Source organism: Sardina pilchardus, chromosome 10, assembly GCF_963854185.1.
Source record: "Sardina pilchardus chromosome 10, fSarPil1.1, whole genome shotgun sequence".
Lineage (NCBI taxonomy): Eukaryota > Metazoa > Chordata > Actinopteri > Clupeiformes > Clupeidae > Sardina > Sardina pilchardus.
The window spans coordinates 17309345-17335122 of NC_085003.1; the positions used below are offsets into that span (position 1 = coordinate 17309345).

Consider the following 25778-nt stretch of genomic DNA (forward strand, 5'->3'; position numbering starts at 1 on the left):
CAAAAATAAATAAAGAACTGGTGCACTGAGAAATACTAATACATACACACTATAAGAAGCAAACAGAAATGTATAAACGTATAAATATGCAAAATCTGTCTCTCTGTCTCACATACACACACACACTTGAATTTCCCCTTAGTGATCAATAAAGTATCTATCTATCTACACACACACACACACACACACACACACACACACACACACACACACACACACACACACACACACACACACACACACACATACACACACACACACACACACACACACACACACACACATACACACACACACACACACACAGAAAGAGGGAGCAAGAGACAGACAGATAGCTATACAAATGGGTACAAATTTCTTCTCTACAGACTGAATTCATCTCTGTCCAAGAGTGGGCCCGTAGTGTCATCGGGGTCCTGGAATAAAGAGTCATTTTAAGTCAAGAATTTCCTCTCTTTGTCATTGGGTGCTCTGTGTGTCAATTGGAGCTCCTAGGTATGTCAGCATGAAACCAAATGCTTTACAAGAGTATTTATGAAAATACAGGCAACGTTCATGCGTAGATCGGTCTGTTTGTGTACCTGCTGTAGTACACTGGTGTAGTCCTGTCTGTAGGAGGCGCTGTAGCGCTGCAGACCCCTCCATGTCAGGAAGAGTGTGTACAGCGAGGCTAACAGACACAGGAGCAGGAAGAGGATGGAGCTGCCCTTCAGCACATACAAGCCAGCAGCAGGCTGGGAGTGGGATAGGGAATGATGCAGACACAACAAGAGATGACAGAAACAGTGAGAGACATTTATCATTCTTTAGAATCACATACACTATTGTGGAAGAATTTGATGTGCTACTGTACATGGTGTAGTCACACTCAAAGCATATTCAGACACGTATGCTGAACACACACGTACATATAGCCTATATACAGACATATATATTCACATACACTCACACACCTGCTGGATGGTGGCTGATTCGGTGTGTTTGAGTGTGAAGGTGAGAAGAGCCACCAGTCCCAGTAGGAGGCAGAGAACAGTGAGGCCCATCAGAATCATCGCCTGTGCTCAGGTTACACAGACATGCCATGAATCTCAACACTTGTAACAACTCAGATCAACTCAGTTAACTTATAAGGTGAAATCTCACTGAATCTCACTTTTATTTTGGTTGGTTTCCGCTGCATTTCAATAGTAAGAAGACCGCAGAAAATGTACTGTAAGAAAAAAATATATACAAATGCACTCACTCAGCTGTAAAATCACTAAAGCAGCAACTTTTCCACAATACACTACAGTACTGACAGATGTTTGATGTAAAGGCCTCTGTTACAATGTCCTGTGAAGGTAAATTATTCCATTTGGGAATGGGCTGCAAAGACCAATCTAAGCATATGGATATTTGTCACCAGAGTCTCACAGCAATTAAAATCACAGTTTAGTAACGCAGTAACGCAGCCTGCTTGCAGGAAAGTAACGGTAATCCAGTTACTGATTTTGCAATTGTAATCCCTTACTTTACTCGTTACTTGAAAAAAGTAATCGGATTACAGTAACGTGTTACTTCTAACGCGTTACTGCCCATCACTGGATATGAGTGTATTGTGTCACTCACAAACAAGCTGGCCGCCAGCGGCGTGGTGGTGGAGATGGAGCAGTTGAAACTGAGGCAGGAGAGGGAGACGGTGGAGAGGATGCAGGCCACAGCGCCGAGCAGCATCACCACCTGAGACAGGGGTCAGAGGTCACAGAGCACCTCAGTGGTAGTCATCCCAGAGGAACACTGTGTGTGTTTAACTAAGTACTAGTTGTCATCGCAAGGCAAGACTGGGTGGGTTAACTAAGATTAAAGCAATCATGTTTCATGTTCATGAGCCCCCATGTTCAGCAACTCAAACTAGATTGCTTTTGGGGTTGTTCTTGTACAGACAGTATTCAATGACATTAAGAGAACGTGCATCTCAACTACTTAGACAATACTTACAAATGCTGTATATGTATTATGCTGTATTATGCTGATGTAAAATTTAATAACATCATTGGGTTTTATGTAATCCAATATTTTTTCAAATGTATAATTTACTGTACATAATGTTGCCTGTTTAATACTACAGATTAACCCTTCTAGATCCCTTTAAAATAGTATTTTACATACATTCAGACACAGCAAACTGAAAACATATGGTACTATTTTACAGATCTTCTGGAGAAAATCAGAGCAATTGACTTAGTATTACAAAAGTATCTCTCACCCCAGATATGAGGAGGCGGACATTAACTATGGCTCCAAACCAGCGGGCCAATCGTATCTCCTTCACCTCAGTCTGATTGGAGCTTGTCAGCAGGGGGCGGGTGCGGGGCTTGGGGCGTGGCTGTTCCTTAAAGAACACCTGATAGAGGCCTTCCTGAAACATGTTCTGGGTCATCTGGGATCACAGGAAGTGGTCAAATCAAATATGTCAGAAACTTTTCTCCAGCCATATCTTATATTCTGTTCAACTACTTTACTTCACTCTATTTGTTACTTACTTTCCATGACTTTTTGGACACTTATAGTAGTTACAGTATTTTATTTGTATTTTTTGAGAGCCCAAATACACTGTGTCAATGGCACATTACAGTATGCTTTGGGTATCTGTTCATTCGCATACTTCTCTTGTTTAATGTTCCTATGAGATCCAGTTAAAGATATTGACTTCAAATACTGTTACTGTTACTTCAAAAGTTTGAGAGATATGGTTTTAAACAGTCAGCACTAAATTGGTTAAATAGCTATCTGACAAATAGATCCCAAAAGGTATATTTTAATGGTAGTTTCTCAAGCAGTGTGAATGTAGACTGTGGGGTGCCGCAAGGCAGCTGTTTGGGACCTTTGTTGTACTCTATTTTCACAAATGATTTACCTTCAGCGATACAAAATGCAAAAGTTGTAATGTATGCAGATGATACTTCTATTTATACATCTGCAAAAACATCAGCTGAACTGACACAAGTTTTGAACAAGGTGCTAGGAACAATAGAAAGATGGGTAAAACAAAACAAACTCGTTCTCAATATATCTAAAACCAAAAGTATTGTTTTTGGCTCTAGTCACTCATTGAGTCATGACCCAGCACTTAATCTGTGTATTAACAAAGAACAAATTGAACAGGTAAAGGAAGTAAAGCTACTTGGAGTCATCATAGATTGCAGACTGTCCTGGTCTAAACAGATTGACCACATGGTTAAGAAAATGAGTAGTGGCTTGGCACTACTCAGGCATGGTGGCCAGTTTCTCACTCAAGAACTACGGAAAAGGATTGTATGCTTTTTGGTTTTAGCACAGATGGAGTACTGTACTATTGTGTGGTCAAATGCCAACAAAGATCACCTTGCTAAACTTCAGCGAGTCCAAAACAAGGCAGCACGTCTTGTTCTTAAATGTTCCTACACAACAAATATCACTTACATGCATTCCATTTTACAGTGGTTGAGAGTGGAGGAAAGGCTTCACGTCTCTTTACTAACATCAACTTGGGCAGTTTTACACAACAAAATGCCATTAAATCGCTATAATCTCCTCTGTAAAAGTTGTGATATTCATACATATAACACAAGGCATGCAACAGCAGGGAGACTGAGCATCCCAAAGAGCAATACGAATGCATTTCTACGCACTGTTGAATATAGATCAATTAAAGCATGGAACAATTTGCCAACCAAATTAACTATATTGAATAGTAAAGTGGTTTTTAAAAAACAGGTGAAAAAACATCTGAGCCTATCATATATAAACTAGGTTAGTGCAGAGGTAGAGATGTTTGTCACAAGGTCTTAAACCATTATTATAGTAATTTATGTTTATGTTTATATTAAATGTTTTTTTGTTTGTTTTTTTCTTTCTTTCTTTTCAATGTATGGTGCTTAAATGAATGTACAGATTCGTGTAGAACTTTTAACTGTGTGTGATTTTATTGTTGGACCCCAGGAAGAATAGCTGGGTTTGCGCCCAGCTAATGGGGATCCTAATAAACTAAACTAAAATACAGTGAACAAAAAGCTATGAAGCATTAAAAACATCAGACATCAGATAAGCAATTGAAATTCAAATTGAAACCTCTTTAGTCTAAGTAGCTTGCTCCAATGAAGAGTGAACACCCAGGGCAGGTCAGACGCAATGGCCATTTCAGCTCTAACAATTCTATTGTTCTTACAGCGCTTATCAGTACTCAGATTATTGCCAGCCCATACAACAAAAGGACACACACAGATGCATGCATTCACATATAAAAGCAAGAAATAAACACATTAAACACACATACACACAATCACCAACACACTGACAGAAATTACCACACGCAGAAGAATAAAAGCATACTGACATACTGTAATAGTGAAAGCATTCCCTTTAGAGTGTTCCTTCCAGTAGGCTACCATAATGGTGTTTGTACACCGTATGGGTTAAGAAGCCTCACCTTTGTGTCTGTTAACGGTAGATCCACATGCAGCTTCTTAGTAACTCTGTCTCACTCCTTAGTAAGAGCCATGGAGAATTATCAATAATCCCCAAAACCTCTATAAAACTACAGCAAACAAGAATAGACCAGCACTGAGCTGACACTCCTTTCTCAGGTCTCTCTCTTCCGTCTTCATGCGGCAAACTTCCCTGGGGTCAAAGTTCAGCCGGGCGTCTGAGTTTGATGGCGCCTACTCAGTGATAGATTGACGAGTTCAAAGCAAAAGTCCTTTGAGGTTGGCAAGAAGCTGTGGAGATCTGATATGACTCAGTTACCTCGAATACACACAGCAGGAAGAGATGTTGTAATTATATTTATTTGACACATGATGGTGCTGCACTAAAAGCAGTGCATTGTGAAATATCAATGCTATGGCGACACTTTTTCCTTTGGAATTTCAAACAACTCAAATGTAAAAGTAAAAAAAGTTTCTCATAATTTCTTATATCTTTCCATATGACACATACTTATCATTGGGCCTATGCATAAAAAAGAATGATCTAAAAACATATACATCAATTCAAATACTATTCACTTCCTCATTGTCAAAACAATTCCCTCTGATTAAAGCTTGAAAGATTAAAGCATGACATTATCATCTTAAAGCCAGATCTGACACACACAAACATAAAGAAATACACTTATCATCCTATCATGTATCTAACACAGCAATTTCAGGAATATAGCATGGGAAATACAATATACAGTGATACATTTACATGACACAATCTTTACTGTAGGCTACTTATCAATACACAGCAAATACAGGCACTGCATCAACATTATTATGGTATTGTTTTTGAAAGCAGTTCGAATTACTTAGAAGACAACACCATAAACTGTAACTGGGACTTCTAAAAGCTTGCTAGCATGCTAACTGGTGTCTTTTGGTGATATAGGCAATGTCACACTATATAAATGTTTCTTGGACTTCTCCCATCCTGTCCAGAACCACAGGACTACTCAGTACATATGGGGGCAGCTGGTGAATGTTTACCAGTGCTTCACTGTGACTGTATGCCATCAAAATTGATTTGAAGATGACACCAAAACTATTTTCCCATAAAAAACATACCTCAGAAATGTTGCTTTAGTTGTTGTAATCATGACAGCTATGTCAGTGTTGTGATAAAAAGCTAAGGTAAAGTATTTCCCAGTACACAGCAACACAACATAATGGCCCCCCACCCCACCCCACCCCAACCCCGGTCAGGCTTAGTGACGTGCTCATAGCTCGTCATCCTCGCCCCCTCCGTACATGTCGGCGAGCTTCCTGAAGCGCGGGCCCCACTGCTGCAGGTGCTCGTAGTCCTGGTCTCTGTCCGAGCTGCCGGACTGCAGGCTGCTGAGAGAGGTGCAGATGGAGTCCGCTCCCTCGTAGTCAAACACCAGCAGCGAGTCAAAGGGGGGTGCTGTTGCGTCGCCGTCTGCGGCTGCCAGGTTCTGGGGGAGAGGACAGACACAACATCAATGTCAACATACGATAGAACACGATATGCTAACCAATGTAAACACATTCTCCATCTCAAGGTCATCTACTTATCCAGACACCCCGTTGGGAATTTTGTCCCATTCTACTACAAGATAACAGCACATGCTTCATTCATTCAACTTCACTGCAGAACCAGCTTTAGAACCAGCTAACCTCAAAGATGAAGTTGCCGATATCTTCAGGGTTGGTGGGCCGGCGATACACAGGGGCGGCAGCAGTGAGAGTTGGGGCGACATCGTCTCGGTAGACCTGAGGTTTGTTGTCCAGACCCCGGTGGAGCTGGCTCAGGTCATACTCCTGAGGGAGCAAGGGAGGAAGGGGGATACATTTCTTAAAGTATCATACAATACACCATTATCTTATACTACATTTTACATTACATTCTGCATACTAAAGGTTCATATACTATAGGTCTACTATACAACAGTAGGTCTACATACTATAGGTCCCTTCAGGCTATAACAAGACCCCTCTGCAGAGCGTTGGGGTCCGGTTCGCCCTGTCGGGACGTATTTCCCGACAATGACTGCCGTTGTATACATTATCCATTACATAATTATCCTTACATAATGATTCCCATGCTTTGTTGCTCCCAAGCTTTGTTATTTCAATGATCTGTATGTGTTTTCATGGCTGTGTTGCCACTGCCACTGCCTCACCCTGTCCTCTTCTCCACCGCCCTCCTCGTCGTAGTACAAGAGTTCGTCTCTGACGTCATCATTCAGAGCTCCGTCCAGAATGTCCTTCTTCCCTCCCCTCCTCCTCCTCACCAGCAGCATCAACAGCAGCAACACCACTGCAGGAGGAACGTCAAACACACTCTAGTACGCTACACTAAACACACACTAGTACACTAAACAAACACTAATACAATAAACACACACTCGTACACCAAACAATACACTACTCCAATAAACACACTATAATACAATAAACACACACTAGAACAATTAACACACTAATACCCTAAACACACACTGGTACACTAAATACACACTAGTGCACTAAATACACATTATCACAACATTACCTAACTCACTAAAGAGTAAACAATTATACAGTCTTGAGCATAGAAAAGGATGTCCCCTTACGGAGTAAGAAGAGGATGCCACCCAGAATACCCATGATCCCTGGCAGGCCAAATGATGCGACTCGGATGTCACTGCAGAATATGTCACTTCCTGTGCAGTCACACACTTTGACTTCGAGTGTGTTCACCTGACCCAAGCCCTGATTGTCGTAGACCGTCAGCATGATGTCGTAGAGACCTTTCCTCTGAGGACTTCTCATGGAGAGCAGAATTCCAGTCTCTTAAAACACAAAACCGGAATTTAGATACAGGTTCAGCAGAGGCTAGAACAGAGACTGGATGAATAAAATAGTCTACAGTATGTACCATCACCTATAAACCTTTATTTCATATCATCTGGCCCCTCACACACACACACACACACACACACACACACACACACACACACACACACACACACACACACACACACACACACACACACACACACACACACACACACACACACACACACACACACACACACACACACACACACACACACACACACACACACACACATCCTCCCTTTGTCCCCTCCTCACTAGTGCTGTTCATCTCGGCGCGCCACTGGGTGCGGAGGCTGTCGTTGAGCACCACCCTAAAGGGGTTGGTGAAGCCAGGTCCATCTTGGTCTGTGACGGTGAGCAAGGCAGGCACAGGCTTATCATTGCACATGATTATCTCTCTCTCATGGATGACAGGGGCATTGTCATTCACATCATCCAGCTCTATCAGCAGTGTGCCTGTACCAGTTGCTGGGATGTGGCTGCTGTCTTCCGCTGCGGGGAAGGGCAAAGTGAGTATTGAGTGAGTATTTCTATTAATTCATCAAAGCAATGTAACTTTACTTTCTGATTACATTTTGATTGGAATGCTAGGAAGAAATTGAAGAAACTTTGGATTTAATCTGTAACTACCACGGTTTTGAGAAGTAAATGTAACTTAATTATACTTTTCTCAGTGACTGCAGTTAAGTACAGTTGAATTTTGAATTTGAACAGTGCATTATTTGAGATAGTTATGTAACTCTGCCTCAGTGTGTCTCTCTGTCAGATGACTGTGTGTGTGTGTGTGTGTGTGTCTGTCTGTCTGTCTGTCTGTCTGTCTGTCTGTCTGTCTGTCTGTCTGTCTGTCTGTCTGTCTGTCTCTGTGTGTGTGTGTGTGTGTCTGTGTGTGTGTGTGTGTGTGTGCATGTGTGTCAGTCAGTCAGTCGTCAGTGTCAGAGCAGTCAGTGCTTCAGAATGTGTGCCTGTCTGTGTCTGTGTTCCTCACCATACCTTGGTCAATGGCGTAAATAGTGGCTCTATATTGCTTGTTTTTCATAAAGTCTGACTCTCTGTCCAAGGGGCTCTTCACCGTGATGCGGCCATTTGAGGGGTCTATGGCTAGCCATCCACCCGGATCCTCCCCCACTCGGTACCTGAGACACACAGATGTCAGGCAGGAACAACCTCCTCCAGAGAGGGAGGACCTCTCTCACACTTACTGTACACATGTACATTCCCATAACAGCTGACTCAGCAATCAATCTGGTCATGACCTAGGCCCAGTTTCCTGGAAGTATCGTAAGCCTAAGTAGTTCATGAGGTCCATCTTATGAACGTCTTATACGGTAATTTTCGGACCATTTCCTGAAACTCGTTACTTAAAGGAACACTTCACCGTTTTTTCATATTAAACTATGTTATTCCCTTAACTAAAATGAGTTGATACATACCTCTCACGTTTCAATGCATGCATTCACTGGCTCTGGCATGCGGCGCTACTTTGATAGCACTTAGCTAGCCCAGGTCATTCCTAATGGCTGACTACAGTGCCCATACCATAACAGGGTCTATGTGCCTATGGGGACTGACCCAATCCTATCTCTCTCTCCCACTTGCTTTCTGACACTCTCTCCACTGTCCTATCAGATTACAGCCATGAAAAGCATTATTACAGAATATTAAAACATAATTGCAATGTTATAAAATGAAACATTGACCGTTAAAACACTTCTTTTGGGAAACTGGGCCCTGGTCCTAATTTGGTCATGATTTCTGTTGATCTTGATCTGCTTCTAATCCACTCCTAATCTGGCACTGATCTCACATACTGTATGTCCACAAGGTTCTACATAGATACAGTACGACTGGCTGGGTGGCTTTCAGCACTGTTTATATACTATTGCTTTACAGTGCTGGTTTTTGGTATGTATTATACTGTACGTGTATGGGGGTTGTGCTTGTCATAATAGTTTGTAATGTTCTGTTTCTGAGCTGTAATACTTACGAAATGGTTTGCTTCATTTCCACATCTGGATCCGTCGCTGTGTAGTACACTATCTCACTGCCTACTGACAGGTCCTCGGGTTTCTTAACCCGTTTCTGCACAGGTTCAAATATGGGTGCTTCATTCAGGTCATCCACGTGGATTATGACGGTAGCGGTGGCTGTGGGCAAGGGAGCCACAAAAGGAGCCTCATTTTCCACGGAAATAACTAGAGTATATTTCCGGTTCTGCTCAAAGTCAAGACCCTGAGAAATAATGAAAGATAAGAAGAAGACTTGTCAAGCAGCTGAATTTGTTCTTGATCCTATAAAAATGTGCAAAGCAAGTGTTCAAGTTCAACATTTATTGTTCAAAAGTTTGCTCATCCGGGCCCATATTCACAAAGCATTTTATCTTACCACTAAGAGTACCCCTAAATCGCGCTAAAAGATTTTAGCTAGGAGTTTTCCCTTAAAAGTTATTCACAAAGCCTCTCAGACCTACTTTTAGTAAGGAGAAAGGACAACTCTGTTGCTATGGTTGACGTCATTAGTCATGCACAAGCTTCATTAAAGTGACCACCTTGATTGGCTGATGATTATAACATGGGAATGATGGCTAAAACCGTCCCCTACGATGACGAGTTGAGTGACAGGTGTCAGGCCATAGCTGGTGAGAATGTGCGCGCTATGTCGGACTGTGAAGGATTGAAGATGATGAATAAATAGGCAGCCTAAATTAATAGTAAAGCAAATAGCCTAGGCATAAAGAAACACTATGGACTGGAGCAGTAGCCTATATTTGCAACATTGCAACATTTTAAATTAATATGTATGAAAACACGTAGCCTACATTTGCAAAGAGGAGATTGTTTAATTTAGGCACCATGAGACGTTACATTTAGTTTACATGCAATGGTGATTTTGGTTATCGGTGGCATTATTGCATTTGCATCCTTAGTTGCAATGCACAATTATTCCCTTGCATGACAGCTCCTGTAACCGCACGTTCATTTCAAAACATCCCGACGTGAAATGCCACTAAAAGCGGTTTGTGAATAGGTCTTAGTGAGTTAGAAGTCCTCTCGAGTTCTTTTAAGCTGTCCTAGACTTAGGAGCTACTTTTAGGCTTATGCTTTGTGAAAAACTTATAATGAAAAAAGTCCTAAAGTTAGGAGTGACACGCCCATTATTTTTTGGAGTTTCTCCTAAATTCGCCAGTTAGGAGCTACTTTTAGCCTTAACATTCTTTGTGAATACGGGCCCAGATAGCTTTTTTTTTTTTTAGAATTATTTTTATTTGCTTTTCAGATATTACATTGTATTCCCAGTATATATATATCAAAACAAATGATCAGATTCTAACCTGCAGGCAATATAGGCTTACACCCATACAACATACATAGATAGATAAATAGATAGATATACAGCAATACAAACACAACATTCAACAAAAACATACAAACATACATATAGTACATTTACACCCGTATCCCCATTGCCACTCTTCCAAAAATGGGATACTGAGGTGGGATGTGTATTCTATAAGAGAGAGTTACCATGGTTACCTTGACTGTTTTGATGATGCCCTGTTCTTTACTGGTGCCGGTGCTGATGCTGAAGAAGTTGCCGTCATTGCCACTAAGAATGGAGTACTTGGTGTTCCAGTTGGGTGTATTAGGTTCATCAGCATCCGTCGCCATCACCCTCACCACCTCCACATCAGCAGTGTTCTCTGGCACTCTCGCATTGTACTGTGGGTAGAAAGGTTAAACACACACACACACACACACACACACACACACACACACACACACACACACACACACACACACACACACAGAGAGGGAAATTACAGATTGCACTTTTTAATACAAGATTGATTGATCCAACTTACCAAGGCTGATTGATTGATCTTCCCCACTCACCTCGGCCGGTTTAAACTGTGGTGCATTGTCATTGCTGTCTGTGATGGTGACAAGAACAGTGCAGCTAGAAGCTCGACCCTCGCCTTTATAGTCTGCAGCCTGGATGGTGAGCTTGTAGAGGTTGTTGGTCTAAACAGAAATAACACCAACCACACATCTGAACCACACATTAACTTTTTTCAGCACCGTAACATCATGAAATGTTGACATATAGTACAATATGTTATAGCTTTCTATTGCAATATTGTAATACAGTTTTCTCAGCTACTTTGGTGCATTTCTCAAATCAGAAAAGAAACTAGATGTACCGCATGGCGGTACAAAATATGACTGCTGCTCAGTTCTGCACATTTTCTCAGCAAAAATTAATGACGCTTGTCAACTTGTCTGCATATAGATCCTACTCTTACAGCTCGTGTATTTAAATGAGAGTGTGCATCTGAGTGTGTGTGTGTGTGTGTGCTTGCGTGTCTGTGTGTGTGCATGTGCGTGTATGTGTGCATGAAGATGTCAGTGTGTGTGTGTGTGTGTGAGAGAGAGCGAAAGAGAGAGAGTATCATCCTGAACCAGCTACCCTTCACTTAACAGCACCATCTACAGGCCGATGGATATACAGTCACTAAATGTAAATGGAAGAACAAAACAGAGCATACCGCCACAATGAATATCATGCAATAGTATAATGCTATCTTGGAGACATAGGTCCTGACTGAATTTCATTTATGTTACAGCCCCCCATGGACGAAATTCCACAAAACTTGGCATACTCAGAGGATGTCAGGTTCATCATACACATTAAATCTGGTGCAGTTCATAACATATCACCTGAAGAAAGGTGCGATTAAATCGAATAGTCCCCCAAAAACATTTAGGCATTAACTCATTGTCATTATGTGCAAAAGTGTTGAACTAGTCATATGCAATCTGTCAAGTACAGTGGGCCCCATTTAGAAGTGACCATTTCACTCATGCTTTACGTGATTCACCCAACTTATCGCCACAAGGTGGCAGTACTGTCCACTGTAGCATTGCGGCAGTGTGATACATACTGTACTGTAAACTACAGAACGATAAAGATCACCTCGTTGAAGTCATACAGTAGACTAGGCTAAATCAGAGCCTACTTTTGTTTATTATCAGGCTGGGACCAAATAGCCTTTGGCGAACAGTTTAGTCCTATTCAAAATGAGTAAAAACCAAATTTGGCAAAATCTCGCACTTCTTTTCCCTTGGCGTACAGTACGTAGTCATAGACATTCATTTATGATTTGCCATGATTTTGCTGGGAATTTTACAGTGTAGTGCAGTTTGCACAAATTATCTCTTATAAGAGAGAGCATATCACACCAGTCCTGGCTCAGCTGCACTGGCTTCCTGTCAAATTTAGAATTGATTTTAAGATTTTACTTTTTGTTTTTAAAGCTCTTAATGGCTTAGCCCCCCCTTATATTGCAGGCATGCTTTCCCTGCACTCCACCCCCAGGTCGACCCGGTCATCTACTAAACAGCTCCTATCTGTCCCCCGTACTCGTCTTAAAACGAGAGGTGACCGGGCGTTCTCTGTTGCTGGCCCAAACCTGTGGAATCCCCTTCCACCTCATATTAAATCCTCTACCACCCTTGCCAGCTTTAAGTCCAACTTAAAGACATACCTTTTCACTCTTGCTTTTAATAACCCTTAACTCCCTCCCATATTCCCTACTGCTTTTCATTTTATTTTTTATCTTTTTATCTTTTTATTTATTTTAATCTTATTTCATTTATTTGCTCTTAACCTTGCTCTTATTTTTGTATACTCTTATTTTCTTGTTTTATTCCATTTTTCCTGTTTTATTCTTGTTTTATTCCATTTTACCTGTTTTATTCTATGTTGCTCTTATTTCTTTTTACTTATTTTATGAATTATTTAGTCAAGACCTGTGTATTCTTGGGCCCCCTTTTGTCAAATGTCCTGCCCAATTTCTGACTTCTTCAGTTGTAAAGCGCTTTGGGTCAACCTCTGTTGTATTTAAATGTGCTATATAAATAAAAGTGACTTGACTTGACTAGTTATGCAAATGTTAATCAGGATGCAAGAAATGCACCAAAGCAACTGAGAAAATCTGTCATATTTTATTATTTTGTTCAGCATGTATTATGCTAAACAAAATAAATAATATACAGACAGACACACACACACACACACACACACAACCTTACAGACAGACACACATCCACAAACCTCTCGGTCCAGTATTCCAGCCTTGTGGACCTGGAGTCCTCCGTTTACGGGATTGATAAAGAACAAGCCTTCATAAGGAGGAACTTGGTTGATGATTTCATACATAACGTCAGAGTTGTCATTGTTTGGTTCGTCTGCATCTGTAGCGTTCACCCGCATGATCTCAAATCCTGTGCAAACACATTACTGTAAGATACACATTTATACAATCTATTTAGTCAAACCACAGAAAGATAACATGACAAACAAAATATAACCTTATTTGAGGCATAATATACAATTCCAAGATGCAAGAACAAGGGATTCCACCAAGACTGTTAATCAATTCAAATATAACTGATAATCATAAAACAACGCCTGAATCCAACACATTCATTCTTAAATTCACCTCATCCAGACCGGTAACCGAAATTCTAACAATTACACATTCACTGTAACTATGTGTAGTACAATATGTACAACACTGTATATATTGTTACTTTGTTGACAACAGCAAAACTAACAGAGAGGTACTCTCGCTTCACCTGCGACAGCAGCCTCTTGTACCGTGGCCTCATAGGTGCCCTGAGTAAACTCTGGTGAGTTGTCGTTCTGGTCGATGACGATGACTATGATTGCTGCAGGTTCTTCTGAAATATCCGGTCTACCCCGAACATCTGCCCTGGCCGTGAGCTGACAGGATTCAGACACAAGATGAGAACATTTCACTTCCATATCATCTCTTTTGGTCAAAGTGGTAGAGGCTGATAGGCTACAGTTTCAGACGACAGTTTGTGCTTTTCTGTAGTTTGACCATTTTTAACAAAAACAACAAAACTGAAGGTCAAAACTCTAACATGCATACCACATGTAATAAGTAAACAAGTGTAAACGAGAAAAAAATTTCACACTCTTGGAGTTCTTTTAGGTTCAACACCTGGAATCGTTTTCCAACAGTTCTGAAGGAGTTCACATACAATAGCCTACATGTTGAGCACTCGCTTACTGCTTTTCTTCCACATACTGTATTAGATTTAGGCTATCTCATGGAAGTTGATTATGATGATGCCATGATCACAATAGCGTAGTAAGCAGTCAAAAGGGAAACAGCGGCTACCCTAAGGAATCTAATACTCAGGGCCAGACAGCGCTAATACCGAGTTTTTGTATGCGCAGAATGCGAGTGCCTTACTATATTCATAGACAGTAAAAGATATGGACAGAGCTATCACGTAGACGTCAGCAGAGACCAAGGAAGCAAATTTCAACGGGTTTTTTGGTCTGCTGATCTCCTGCGCAGGCTCAGGGGGACATACATGTGACGTCTTTTAGGTCTATGGTCTGACCTATGGCGACAATTCACTCTCTCTTGACACATGCGCATTACCTGGGGCAGCCGTGGTGTACTGGTTAGCGCATCGGGCTTGTAACCGGAGGGTTGCCGGTTCGATCCCTGACCAGTCCACCACGGCTGAAGTGCCCTTGAGCAAGGCACCTAACCCCTCACTGCTCCCCGAGCGCCGCTGGTTGGGCAGGCAGCTCACTGCTCTGGGTTGTGTGATTCACCTCACTGTGTGTTCACTGTGTGTTGAGTGTTCACTAATTCGGTTAAATTGGGTTAAATGCAGAGAACTGAATTTCCCTCACGGGATCAAAAAAGTATATATTCTATTCTATTCTATTCTATTCTACCTAACTGACGTCACTTTTAGCATTGATTTAGGAAGACTGTGGCCAAAAGGTACTGATGAAGGTAATTTATTAACAACATAAGGTATTAAGACATGTATTAATGAAGCTTTGCAACAGCCGCCTATGGAACTTTGGGCAAATTTCTTAGCAGCCAGCCACGCAGTAATGGCGGCGCTGCGTTACTTCCGTGTTTCGCTGGATTAGTGTATATTGCGTGGAATTTACTAAGCTGTCACTTCATTACGTAACAGCGTTCTTCACCGCCGTCCCCACCCCATCTACAACGTCAATTGTACAGTGGCCGAGAAGGGCCAAACGTGCTCAGTTAAAGAAAGCAGTTTCAAATACAAAGCGATGCAAATTAACAAAAGTACAAACTGAGAAACGTGGTACAAATGGAAAAAAATGCACTGCAAGAAACAAAGGCAAATGCATCTTCATGAAATGCGCTGCAGATAGAGAAACGCTGCAAAACACTGGACGCTGCAGAAACCAGCTACTACAACGGAAGTGCTCCAAACCTCCAGAGGGCGCTCTCACTGTGACAGCGCCATGGAGAGGCAGGCACACAGGACAGAGAGATAGAAAACGTCTCAAAAACTGTTAACAGATCGCAAGTATGCAGTTACGGCATAGCAAGGTAATGTGGCTTTTCTTTGTTGATACATAGTTTAGTTTTGTTTATAGTTTAGTCTTAGTTTTTTAGACGTTCTTCTATCTCTCTCGTCATCCTCCTATGTGCCTGCCTCTCCATTAAGCTGTCATAGTGAGAGCGCCCTCTGGAGGTTTGGAGCACTTCCGTTGTAGTAGCTGGTTTCTGGTTTCTGTACATCTGGCCCTCAGAACTTTGGGGTTTGTTGTATTTAAAAACCCTACATGATAAGAAACAATAAATTAGTATGTATGTCGAAACATTTCAATGGTACAGCAAGTACTTGCAGAAATGTGTGTTGAAGCCTTAAGAGTTAAACCAGAGATCGTCAAGAGAGCTTTCTCAACTTTCTCTGGCTAAACTGTTGAACTCTTGTGAGGTGAGTTGTGTATCAAAACCTTGCTCCCTTACGTTGTATTTATCTTGCTTTTCCCTGTCCAGTCCCTGTGTGACCTCGATCCAGCCGCTTATATGATGGATTGTAAAGAGGCCCTTAGGATCCTTGTCAGCTCCTGGACCAGTGAGGCTGTACACAATGTCAGTCTCTTTCTTCAGACTGGACTCAATCTGTCCAGCAAATAGGAATATGTGAGGATATGAATGAAATTAAATGAAACATATAGGATTACAATATTTACAGATAAAACTGATTACCTCCAAATGATTTTTGAACTAAATTCATCTAAATCAATTTAATTAAATCGAAGATATCAGTAGTAGAGCCTACAGTAAGATAAAACATTTGGTAACACTTTATAATAATGGTACATGAATTCTCATGAACTAATGCATGAATTAATGCATGAATTACGCATTAGTTAATCCATTAATATATCATGAATCATTATGACTTAACATGAATTCACTGATTGTCATTAATGAATTAATACATAAATAACTCATCATCTTAAGCATTAAGTACGGTTGGCACATCATCATGAATCATGATTAATTAAGCATGATCATGATGACTTTTTGTCAGACAAAATCTTGGACATCACCGTCATGGAGAAAAAAGAAAAGTAATTACACATGAATTCATGTTAACTAAATGTCATGAATTATCATGAGTTAATTCATTAACTCATGCATTAATTATACATGAAAATCTCATTAATAAACATGAATTAATAGTATGTCATTAATGACATCAGGTATGGACAACAAATTCATCTTGAGCATTAGGTAGTGGGTAAATCATTATGAATAATGATCAATTACACATGATCATGGTGATTTCTAGGTATTTGAAATGTGCTCCAAGGGGTAAGTAAACTATACATTAACTCATCATGAACTAATTAAGACCATTTTCAGAGAATATCGAAGAATCCACTTCTTTCGTCAGTGATAAAGAAGGGTCCATTTACCACTTTAGGTGAGGGGCCACAAACATGATGAACTCATGAGTAATTCATCATTAATTAATGTAAATTGACCATTTTTGCATGACTTCAAACTTCATGCATTTAAAGCACCACCTGTTCATCACTTTATCTGAGGGGCCACAGACATGATTAACTAATGAAAAGATAATGCTTAGCTAATGAGGACATGCCTATATTTGAACGATGTGGATTCATCAATATTCTCTGAAAATGGTCTTAATTAGTTCATGATGAGTTAATGTATAGTTTACTTACCCCTTGGAGTACATTTCAAATACCTAGAAATCACCATGATCATGTGTAATTGATCATTATTCATAATGATTTACCCACTACCTAATGCTCAAGATGAATTTGTTGTCCATACCTGATGTCATTAATGACATACTATTAATTCATGTTTATTAATGAGATTTTCATGTATAATTAATGCATGAGTTAATGAATTAACTCATGATAATTCATGACATTTAGTTAACATGAATTCATGTGTAATTACTTTTCTTTTTTCTCCATGACGGTGATGTCCAAGATTTTGTCTGACAAAAAGTCATCATGATCATGCTTAATTAATCATGATTCATGATGATGTGCCAACCGTACTTAATGCTTAAGATGATGAGTTATTTATGTATTAATTCATTAATGACAATCAGTGAATTCATGTTAAGTCATAATGATTCATGATATATTAATGGATTAACTAATGCGTAATTCATGCATTAATTCATGCATTAGTTCATGAGAATTCATGTACCATTATTATAAAGTGTTACCAAACATTTAACCAACAGTGGTAACACTTTACGGTAAGGGTACATTAAATATCATTTTAATTTTAATCTAAATGATCGCATTACATTTTTAGTTTCTCAGCAGCAGAATTAGTAGTAATGCCCAAAAAGTAAACAGAGAAGCACACTCCAGTCAGGACACCTACAGTAGGTAATATCAGTTCACCACTGCTGTAGCCTATGCCCACTATCAACTACAGGGAACAAAGTATAACTATTGCAGTGCGATGTAAGACTAGTTTTGCCTCTAACATTATTATATCAACACAGATATCTACATTGATTGTCTGACGTTATAATTTATTTGCCTTGGGTGTACTGTGGAGTGTTTTTAATGGCAGGCTAGCACGTTAGTCTTGTGCAAATGAATAGTCCTGCACCTGGACTATCCTGTGAGGGAATGGTCCTTTGTAGTTCTCTGTGACACTGATGGGAGGTATGATCCAGTCACGCTTTCTCCTGTGCAGCCCTGAGGAGGAGTGGGGGAAGTGCAGTATAAGTGGAGCGGGAGCCATGTCCGTCTGAGAGAGGAGAGAGGAGGTGGGGAGAGGAGAAGGGAGGAGGGGGAGGAGATGGGGAGAGAGGTGGAGGGAAGAGAACAGGGGAGATGAGGTGAGAAAAGAGAGAGGGGAAGAAAGGAAGGGGAGAGAAAGGGAGAGAGGAGGAGTGTGAAGAGGAGAGGAGAAAAGAACATTGACAGTCAAGTCAAAAGTCCAATTGAGTAATATTATATATGCACACATACATACTTTAGTTAGGTTTAAATCTTGTGTTTGTCTTTGTGTGTGTGTGTGTGTGTGTGTGTGTGTGTGTGTGTGTGTGTGTGTGTGTGTGTGTGTGTGTGTGTGTGTGTGTTTGTGTTTCTTTAAATTTGCAAATTGCATCATATCTTGAGATCCAATCCATCACACTACACTCTAAAAAATAAAAAATTAGGCCAATTGTTTGTAACTTGATTCTAATTGAATCAAGTAAGGAAAGTGTATATACTGGAAAATAGGGTTAGTTACGTACTAAACCATAAAACATTAAATTAAACAAAAATGTGATTGTGAAAATGAAGATGAAATATTTTTTCTTTCAAACACAATGTTATTACGATGAACTATTTGCCACAGCAATGAATTCATCCAGCAGAATAATGTAAGATCAATGTGAAGCACCTAAGTACTGAACCAGTAAGGCAAATGAGCACATGGGATGTCTTGGTGTCGCCATTTCATGGTTTCAAAGCATAACATAAGATACAACTCAGCTCCATATTCTACTGATCTCTAAGCAGAATCCTCTTTAAGAAAACTCATGTAAGAATTGTTGCCAACACCTGTGTGTGATTATCTCGTTGGTCTTGCAAAGGCTCATGGGAACACAATGAAATGGTGACACCAAGGCATCTCTTGCTGTCATTTACCTTATGGTTTAGGTCCCTCTCATTGATCTTACATGATGCTGTTGAATCAATTCATTGCTGTGGCAAAATGCGTTAGTTCAACAATAAAAAAAATAATTTTGTTTTGTTTTGTGGTTTAGTAACTGTGACAACCACTCTTTCCCTTTTTTCACAGTATATACACTTACCTTATGTAATTCAATTAGAAAAATATATTGCTTGATTGGAATGACTATTTGAACACAATAAGGTTGTGTTTCATTCAAAACTAGGCTGTTTCATGTAATTGTAACATAATGTGGTTTGTTAAATTGGACAGCCCTGACTTTTTCTTTTAACAGTGTACAGTACAAACTCACTTGTTTGTGTGGTTGGCTGAGGGGGTCATACTGCAGAGATATCTGCACAGAGCGCTTGTCGGCTCCTGACCCGGAAGTGAAGAGTGAGAGGGTGTGGCGTCGGGCGGGAAGTCTCAGGGTGTTTCTGACCCTCAGCGTTCCGTCTCCCTCCACCACCAGCCTCCCGTCAGTTGAGTTCAGGCGCAATGCCTTGCCCTGCTCACAGCCAGACACAGGCACTACAAACACACACACAAACACACACACACACACACACACACACACACACACACACACACACATACACACACACACACACACACACACAAGCTGGGTTATGAAGTAAATGTGCAATGTTTTTCATATTTGTCTTACTTCCTGAGCTTCTACCCACTCCCACCAGAAGAGTTCAAGCCAGGGCACTAAGGTACATTCAGTACCTAATAAACCGTTCACTTTTAAAATCATATCACAGTAGCTTACACTAAATGTTCTTAAATTGCATATCATGCGCATATCATGCGCACACAAGGACCAGAAGAGAGTTAGAATAATTTGTATACAGATATTTTGGCTTGGTTTTACAAAGCTGCTTTCTGCAGCAATAAACAGAAATGTGGTCGTGCGCAAACAAGATGCGTGTGAACAAGACAGGTGCCAGAACTACAACTTTCATATTCTGCTGATTACTGCAACAGAGAGGCCAGAGCTACAAGTAAAATGGACAAATCCATCTAGGGCATACAATTAACTTATGAATTCTTTAAAAAAAAAAAAAAAGAAAATCCTGATATTCATCCATAGTGTAAGCGCCTGGGGCACAATGTTCATGTTGTGTCTCTAGCGCTCAGTGTAGGATAGAAGTGTTTCTGTCCTTCATGTCTCTGGTTGCCCAGGTCAATGTTCATGTAGTAGAGCAATAAGGAAGTTGGTCATAAAAGCATAATCTACACTGAAACTGTGAAGCTGTCCTAAGTCCAGCCATAAAGGGCACCCGCGGACTTCAGTAAATAAATGACTCGCAGGAGTCTGGACTGGACTGAAGGTGTATGAGCAAGATGGACGCCAGCAGAGAGAACAAACAGACAGCATCTGAGTGAATGGCACGGACATGAGTGTTGTCCCATGGGCATGTTTTTATGTCTTGGAGTGCTTTTCATAAAAGTGTGGACAACAATGATAACCAAGAGAGTTTTTTTGTTCATAATTACAGTTTTTGTCATTTAATGATGGGTTATGTACACTGATGCTCCCAGTCTGAGAATCACACTTCTTTTTGTCTGAAGGAGTCATTTTATGCCTGAAATGAAATTGATAATGGATACTCGTGTCTGCCAAAGGAATCAGCTCAGGGAAAACAAAATGGATGCCAGCAGGCCATAAAAGTGACAGAGTGAGTCAGAAAAAATGAGAGTACCAATGTGATATAGTTTCATCAGCTGATTTGTACATGGATGGTATGCGGTCTGTTTCCTAAAATAGCCAATGATGAGTAAGGGAGAGGTAGAACTGTCATTGTTGCACAACAACGTTCCTAGTTAAAACACTATACCTGTCTGCTTCTAACTTATTAGTCACCTAAAATTAAGTCAGTAATAGTATCCCTTTGTGAATCACTCACAGATAAGAGTGTGTGTTACACTCACTCCATGGAAAGTGACTAAGGGATGGTACATCTTTTAATCTAAACATGTGTCATGTTTTATGGTACAACAGCTCAATGACAGGGTTAATAATCAGAGTGTGTTTCAGTAGTCAAACTCTAGTTTCCCATGAACGCTGTCTGGGTAGTCGAGCCCTGATTGGAGGGAATGTGCTGGCCAGGGATAGTGGTGGGGGAGTCAGACTTTGTTCTGTTAGAGGGAGCCGGCCGTAAGAGAGGGGCATGGGTAAACACTACCGAGAGCAGCAGCCTCTGTGTCATACTTACAGGGAGAACGCTTGCACTCTATATAGTGCACTGCACTCGTACAGACAAGCTCAGAACTAACTGATAATAAGCACTCCAAACTCAAATGTTCTCTTTGTGAAGTGCTGAAACTGACTGATCGCCCTTCTAAATCAAAATGCTGTCAGTTTTAGAGGCAGTCTTTACACAATTCCTCTAGTTGGTGAGAACAAAATATCAATCAAGCATAGAACTCATGAGTAACCCATGCTGGGACCTGCTACATTCTTATTACACAAAATAATTTAATTTAGATATCTGAATTATGTTCTTGCTTTGTCACAAGTTTAATTCAGGAAATGTGTGGTGTTGACGTTTTCAAACACAGTGTTTTGCATGTTCCCTCCAATCGTGCTAAACCACAAACCGACTTGTATCATAAACACACCCCTTTGAAGTTGCCCTGTACATCATCACCTTAAAAGTTTAGGGGAAAGTCCTCTTAACTTGGCAAAACCATGCATGTATCAATATTGTCAACAAATATAAATTGAGACTTTAGAATATGTCAAAAGAGAAAGTTTGCTAGTGTAATGTACTGGCCACTATTGAAAAAGCATGCTAGGTATCTACCTTTTATTAATAAATGGCCACAGCAATGAAGAGGAATGACCAAATAACTTGTTGATTTTAGCTGTTTTAGTTGCTGTTTGTTGGTATCTGCTGATGCCCACATCAATGGTTTGTAGTTTGTCTAGTTATGTTGCTCATTGATTGGATCATAAACAGTCACAGCAACAAAGAGAAATTAGCAAATAATGTGTTGGTATCTGTTGGTTCCCGAATCAGGGGCTTGTGGTACAGTATGTCTGGTAATGTTGCTGATCAGATCAAACCTCTCTCGTCTGGGGCCATGCGGAACCAGACTTCTCACGATGTCGATTGGAACCAATCAAATATATCTCAGATACTCAGACCTGATCATTGATTTGTTCTGGATGTGATGGAGCAGCCGTACTTCACTTTTTTTCACACTGCAAATATTCAAGCCTGGGAATGGATAAGGTTCTCACACTGCAGATCACACAGGCCAAGGGCCGCATGATCGAGGCAAGATCGATCCCTTGGACAGGTTAGAGCTACCTTTCACCAGCGCCTGTACAGTACCTTTACAGGAGACTCACCTTTCCCCACCACCTGGTCCTTCTGCAGGTTCCTCTGAGCCACTCTGAAAGTGTAGTCCTGGAGAAGGGGTCCAGGCAAGCACTGCTGTTCCTCTGCACTGCATCTGAAACAGACCGTCTTCGACGAGAAAAAAGAACCATTCAGGCTGGGTGCAGAATGTGATGAGTTCTGCGGCTGTCTCCGGCCTATTGTGCATTGTTGCCTTATGCACAGTGTTACTGCGCCTACACAGACTTTGGGTACGACTCTGAGCAACCCCCCCAAAGTCCCCTAGAGTCCCAAACTCTAAATGTGCCCACCCAAAATGTTTGCTTGCATAACATCTCCTTTGTCATGTTATGTATTATTTTTGGTTGTTGATCTGCCACAGCAATACCACAAAGAATTTATGTAATATTCTCTATTATAACTGAAACTACTAATCACAGGCAAAAAAAAAAAACACTCACCACACAGAAATACTAAAGATGACAATTGAAAATTGTTGAGCTCTACAAATCAAGTCTTTGCTTTAATATTCTCTTGGTGTGTGAGTGTAAAAGTATTTTGATATTCTATACATCATTTTATTCTTTTATTAATGTATTAATTAAATATGTTTTTAGGTTTAGGATTAGTTAAAATGCAATTGTCAAACCTTTTTGAACAAATAAAAAATGATAATTGAGTTTGAGTTAGAAATTGAATCAATTTCAGCCTGTTGTTTTAACTCTGAAGGTGATATCAATTAATAGTTTCCTTCTCCTTACTGTAACAATTCAGGTAGCTTTGGGTTGTCATGTCTACATACTGGTGTAATTTCTAGGAGACATATTTACTTTCTGTGTAACTCCTGGATTATAATTTATGCAGCCTAAGCATGATGTCATGATGATCTCATTTACTTTATCTCGTTTTACAACAGCAAGCTTTAAAACAAAAGCAAAGTGATGTGTGTGTCTTCAGGTTAAACAGTACAAGTAGTATATAGTAAATAATTTCACTGATGAAGAACAACACAGGTTGAACAGTACAAGTGTCAAGCATCTTTAAAATAATTTCACTAATGAAGAACAACACATTAGCTACTAACTAACTTCTGAATTGCCTTTCACATTCTTTATTTCTTTTTTATTTCATAATTGTGTTTTTTTTACCATTCTTCTAAAAGATAAAATTCCAATGAAAAAGTTTGTCTTTGGTTAGGCTACTGTTGTGATTTTTTCAAGATCAAACACCCTTAGTAATGATGATCACTTCACCTTCTGAAATGAATTTGGTGATTTGATGATTTGATGATATGCAACAGCTTCTTCTCTACTAGATAATTTCAACATGGCCTAATTTAGTAAAACTGTAGCCTAGTTTCAATGTAAATGTTTGTTCTTGTGCACAGATAACAAGCTGGATTTCAAGTGATCCCACAATTTTTACTTTTTTCATTTTGTATTGCATCTGCACTTAGAATATGCCACTATCAAATTTCAGAACTATCCCCATATCAGAAAATAATTTCAGTAAATTAAGTTGGTAAAATAGAAAGTGTTAGGTACATTTGTTTATGGCTGCCACACCTCAAGTTCAAACCTAATTAAGTAGGCCAGCAAGTGCTGAAGTACTCTAGGCTACAAAGCAAAAGTGAGACTCACCTGAACCAACAGAGCAACAAATCCAATCCTCAGTGGTCCAAATCCCATAGTGTGTATATCCAGGGTTTGTAAGTAGGTTATCTGTCAATTATCTGTAGTAGGCCTACGCTACTCCACACAGACGAGAACAAAAATGTTGATAAACCCAATTAGACACAGTCCAGCCGAAAGGAGGGAAAAAATCAAACTGAAACACACTGCCAATTAAGTCGGTGTATATCCACTTCACTCTGCCCAAGCGTTTGGATTATAACTTGATTACTAAATCTCAAATTCGTTTCATATTTTGTTGCTCGAAATCGATCTTTCTTTTAACAGAGCAATAGCGCAACGACAGAAGCATGAACAGGTAGGAAAACCTGCCGTTAACTGTTGCTCTGGCGGATATGACAGTGACGTCTCCAGTAAATGATTAGCTGTAGTTCAGCTAGTAGTTTCTATATGGCATGTTATTCCCCGTCGTAACCATCCCTACCCAGTCAGGGTCAACATTCCGCTTCCCATCACTAGCCATAGCTGAGCATGAGTGGACACAAGGGGGGTTTAACAAGCAGTTTCTGGACAGTGTAAGAGCGACTTATCTCCATGTTTCTGCCATTTGTGTCATGTTTTGAGTCCTTATCAACACAGTGTATTTCTTAGACTAATTAGCCGTGTGTTGTTGTTGGTAGAATACGAGGGCTTTCCCATTCATGACCGGAGAGGAACTGCATATTTTGGTAGTGATAAGCAGAGAGGAGACGTTCCTGATGTTTTACTGATGTCTCCGCAAACGAAACATCCCTGGTGTTTTTCTGATTTCTGACCTCTGCAGTTACAGTAAGCGTTGCATTTTGTTTTCAAGCACATACTTTTACAACTAGATTTAATCGTATTTATACTACATTACTTAGTAAATAGTTAGACTGAGAAATTACCTTTTTCTTTTGTAGCCTAGTCCACGAAGTGTAGGCCTTGTGTGTCTGACTAATTGTTTAGTGATCCCTGAATCTACAGGCGTCTCATTTAAAAGTAAACGATGTTTGAACAAATCAAGGTAGATTTTCTGCATCAGTGAATGTTCAACACATATCACCCCGCCTTCCACATCCCACTCCCAGCACCCTTACACAGTTGGCCTAATGTGAAAGAGGAAATGCATGTGCGTTTAGCTTAGCCATCATCAAACACTCTTTCTCTCTCTGGGGGACATGAACCAGGGGTTGGGTGGAACATTACTGTTAGTTTTTTTGAGGAAGAACTTCCTTCCTTTTCTTTTCAAGACAAAATTATTTAAGTATTAATTAAGATGTGTAATTTAGCTCAGTAGCCTACACACATTTTTCAAGAAGTCAAGAAGTCTCAACTTAACAGGTTTTTTTTGGATGCAACCTCATATTGGAAATTCACCTTC

The 25778-nt window shown here is 40.2% G+C and overlaps 3 protein-coding genes across 3 annotated transcripts; all 3 read right to left on the reverse strand.

The window, feature by feature from the left end:
• Positions 1-362: 362 nt before the first annotated feature.
• si:dkey-30c15.13 (uncharacterized protein LOC558731 homolog) lies at positions 363-4632 on the reverse strand. Its single transcript, XM_062548028.1, has 7 exons — positions 4448-4632; positions 2246-2419; positions 1609-1719; positions 1154-1210; positions 954-1055; positions 582-734; positions 363-416 (listed from the first exon to the last, which is right to left on the reverse strand). The coding sequence occupies exons 2-7, from the start codon at positions 2417-2419 to the stop codon at positions 363-365; spliced, it is 651 nt and encodes a 216-aa protein (XP_062404012.1). The 5' UTR covers positions 4448-4632.
• Positions 4633-5699: 1067 nt separating this feature from the next.
• On the reverse strand, positions 5700-13618 carry LOC134094282 (B-cadherin-like). The gene is made up of 10 exons (XM_062547759.1): positions 13452-13618; positions 11231-11359; positions 10871-11056; positions 9325-9569; positions 8331-8473; positions 7596-7832; positions 7073-7291; positions 6641-6777; positions 6135-6278; positions 5700-5932 (listed from the first exon to the last, which is right to left on the reverse strand). The coding sequence occupies exons 1-10, from the start codon at positions 13608-13610 to the stop codon at positions 5717-5719; spliced, it is 1815 nt and encodes a 604-aa protein (XP_062403743.1). The 5' UTR covers positions 13611-13618; the 3' UTR covers positions 5700-5716.
• A 331-nt stretch (positions 13619-13949) lies between these two features.
• On the reverse strand, positions 13950-24855 carry LOC134094493 (cadherin-1-like). The gene is made up of 6 exons (XM_062548029.1): positions 24386-24855; positions 22757-22874; positions 19706-19923; positions 18337-18477; positions 16186-16341; positions 13950-14123 (listed from the first exon to the last, which is right to left on the reverse strand). Exons 1-6 carry the CDS (start codon positions 24431-24433, stop codon positions 13950-13952), a joined length of 855 nt encoding a protein of 284 aa, XP_062404013.1. The 5' UTR covers positions 24434-24855.
• Positions 24856-25778: the final 923 nt, after the last annotated feature.

Bases quoted from the DNA above. Each gene is read 5' to 3' on its own strand.
- LOC134094493 (XM_062548029.1), bottom strand. From the start codon at position 24,433: ATGGGATTTGGACCACTGAGGATTGGATTTGTTGCTCTGTTGGTTCAG. The intron at 19,924-22,756 runs GTGAGTCTCCTG...GTGTGTTTGTAG, and splicing joins GGACCAGGTGGTGGGGAAAG to TGCCTGTGTCTGGCTGTGAG. The intron at 14,124-16,185 runs GTAAGGGAGCAA...GAATCCTGTCAG, and splicing joins AAAAGCAAGATAAATACAAC to CTCACGGCCAGGGCAGATGT.
- LOC134094282 (XM_062547759.1), bottom strand. From the start codon at position 13,610: ATGCGGGTGAACGCTACAGATGCAGACGAACCAAACAATGACAACTCT. The intron at 7,833-8,330 runs GTATGGTGAGGA...CCTTCCCCGCAG, and splicing joins TATTTACGCCATTGACCAAG to CGGAAGACAGCAGCCACATC. The intron at 5,933-6,134 runs GTTAGCTGGTTC...CCTCTCCCCCAG, and splicing joins TCGGCAACTTCATCTTTGAG to AACCTGGCAGCCGCAGACGG.
- si:dkey-30c15.13 (XM_062548028.1), bottom strand. From the start codon at position 2,419: ATGACCCAGAACATGTTTCAGGAAGGCCTCTATCAGGTGTTCTTTAAG. The intron at 1,211-1,608 runs GTGAGTGACACA...TTTTTCTTACAG, and splicing joins CGCTGGCGGCCAGCTTGTTT to TACATTTTCTGCGGTCTTCT. The intron at 1,056-1,153 runs GTGAGATTCAGT...ACCTGAGCACAG, and splicing joins GGAAACCAACCAAAATAAAA to GCGATGATTCTGATGGGCCT.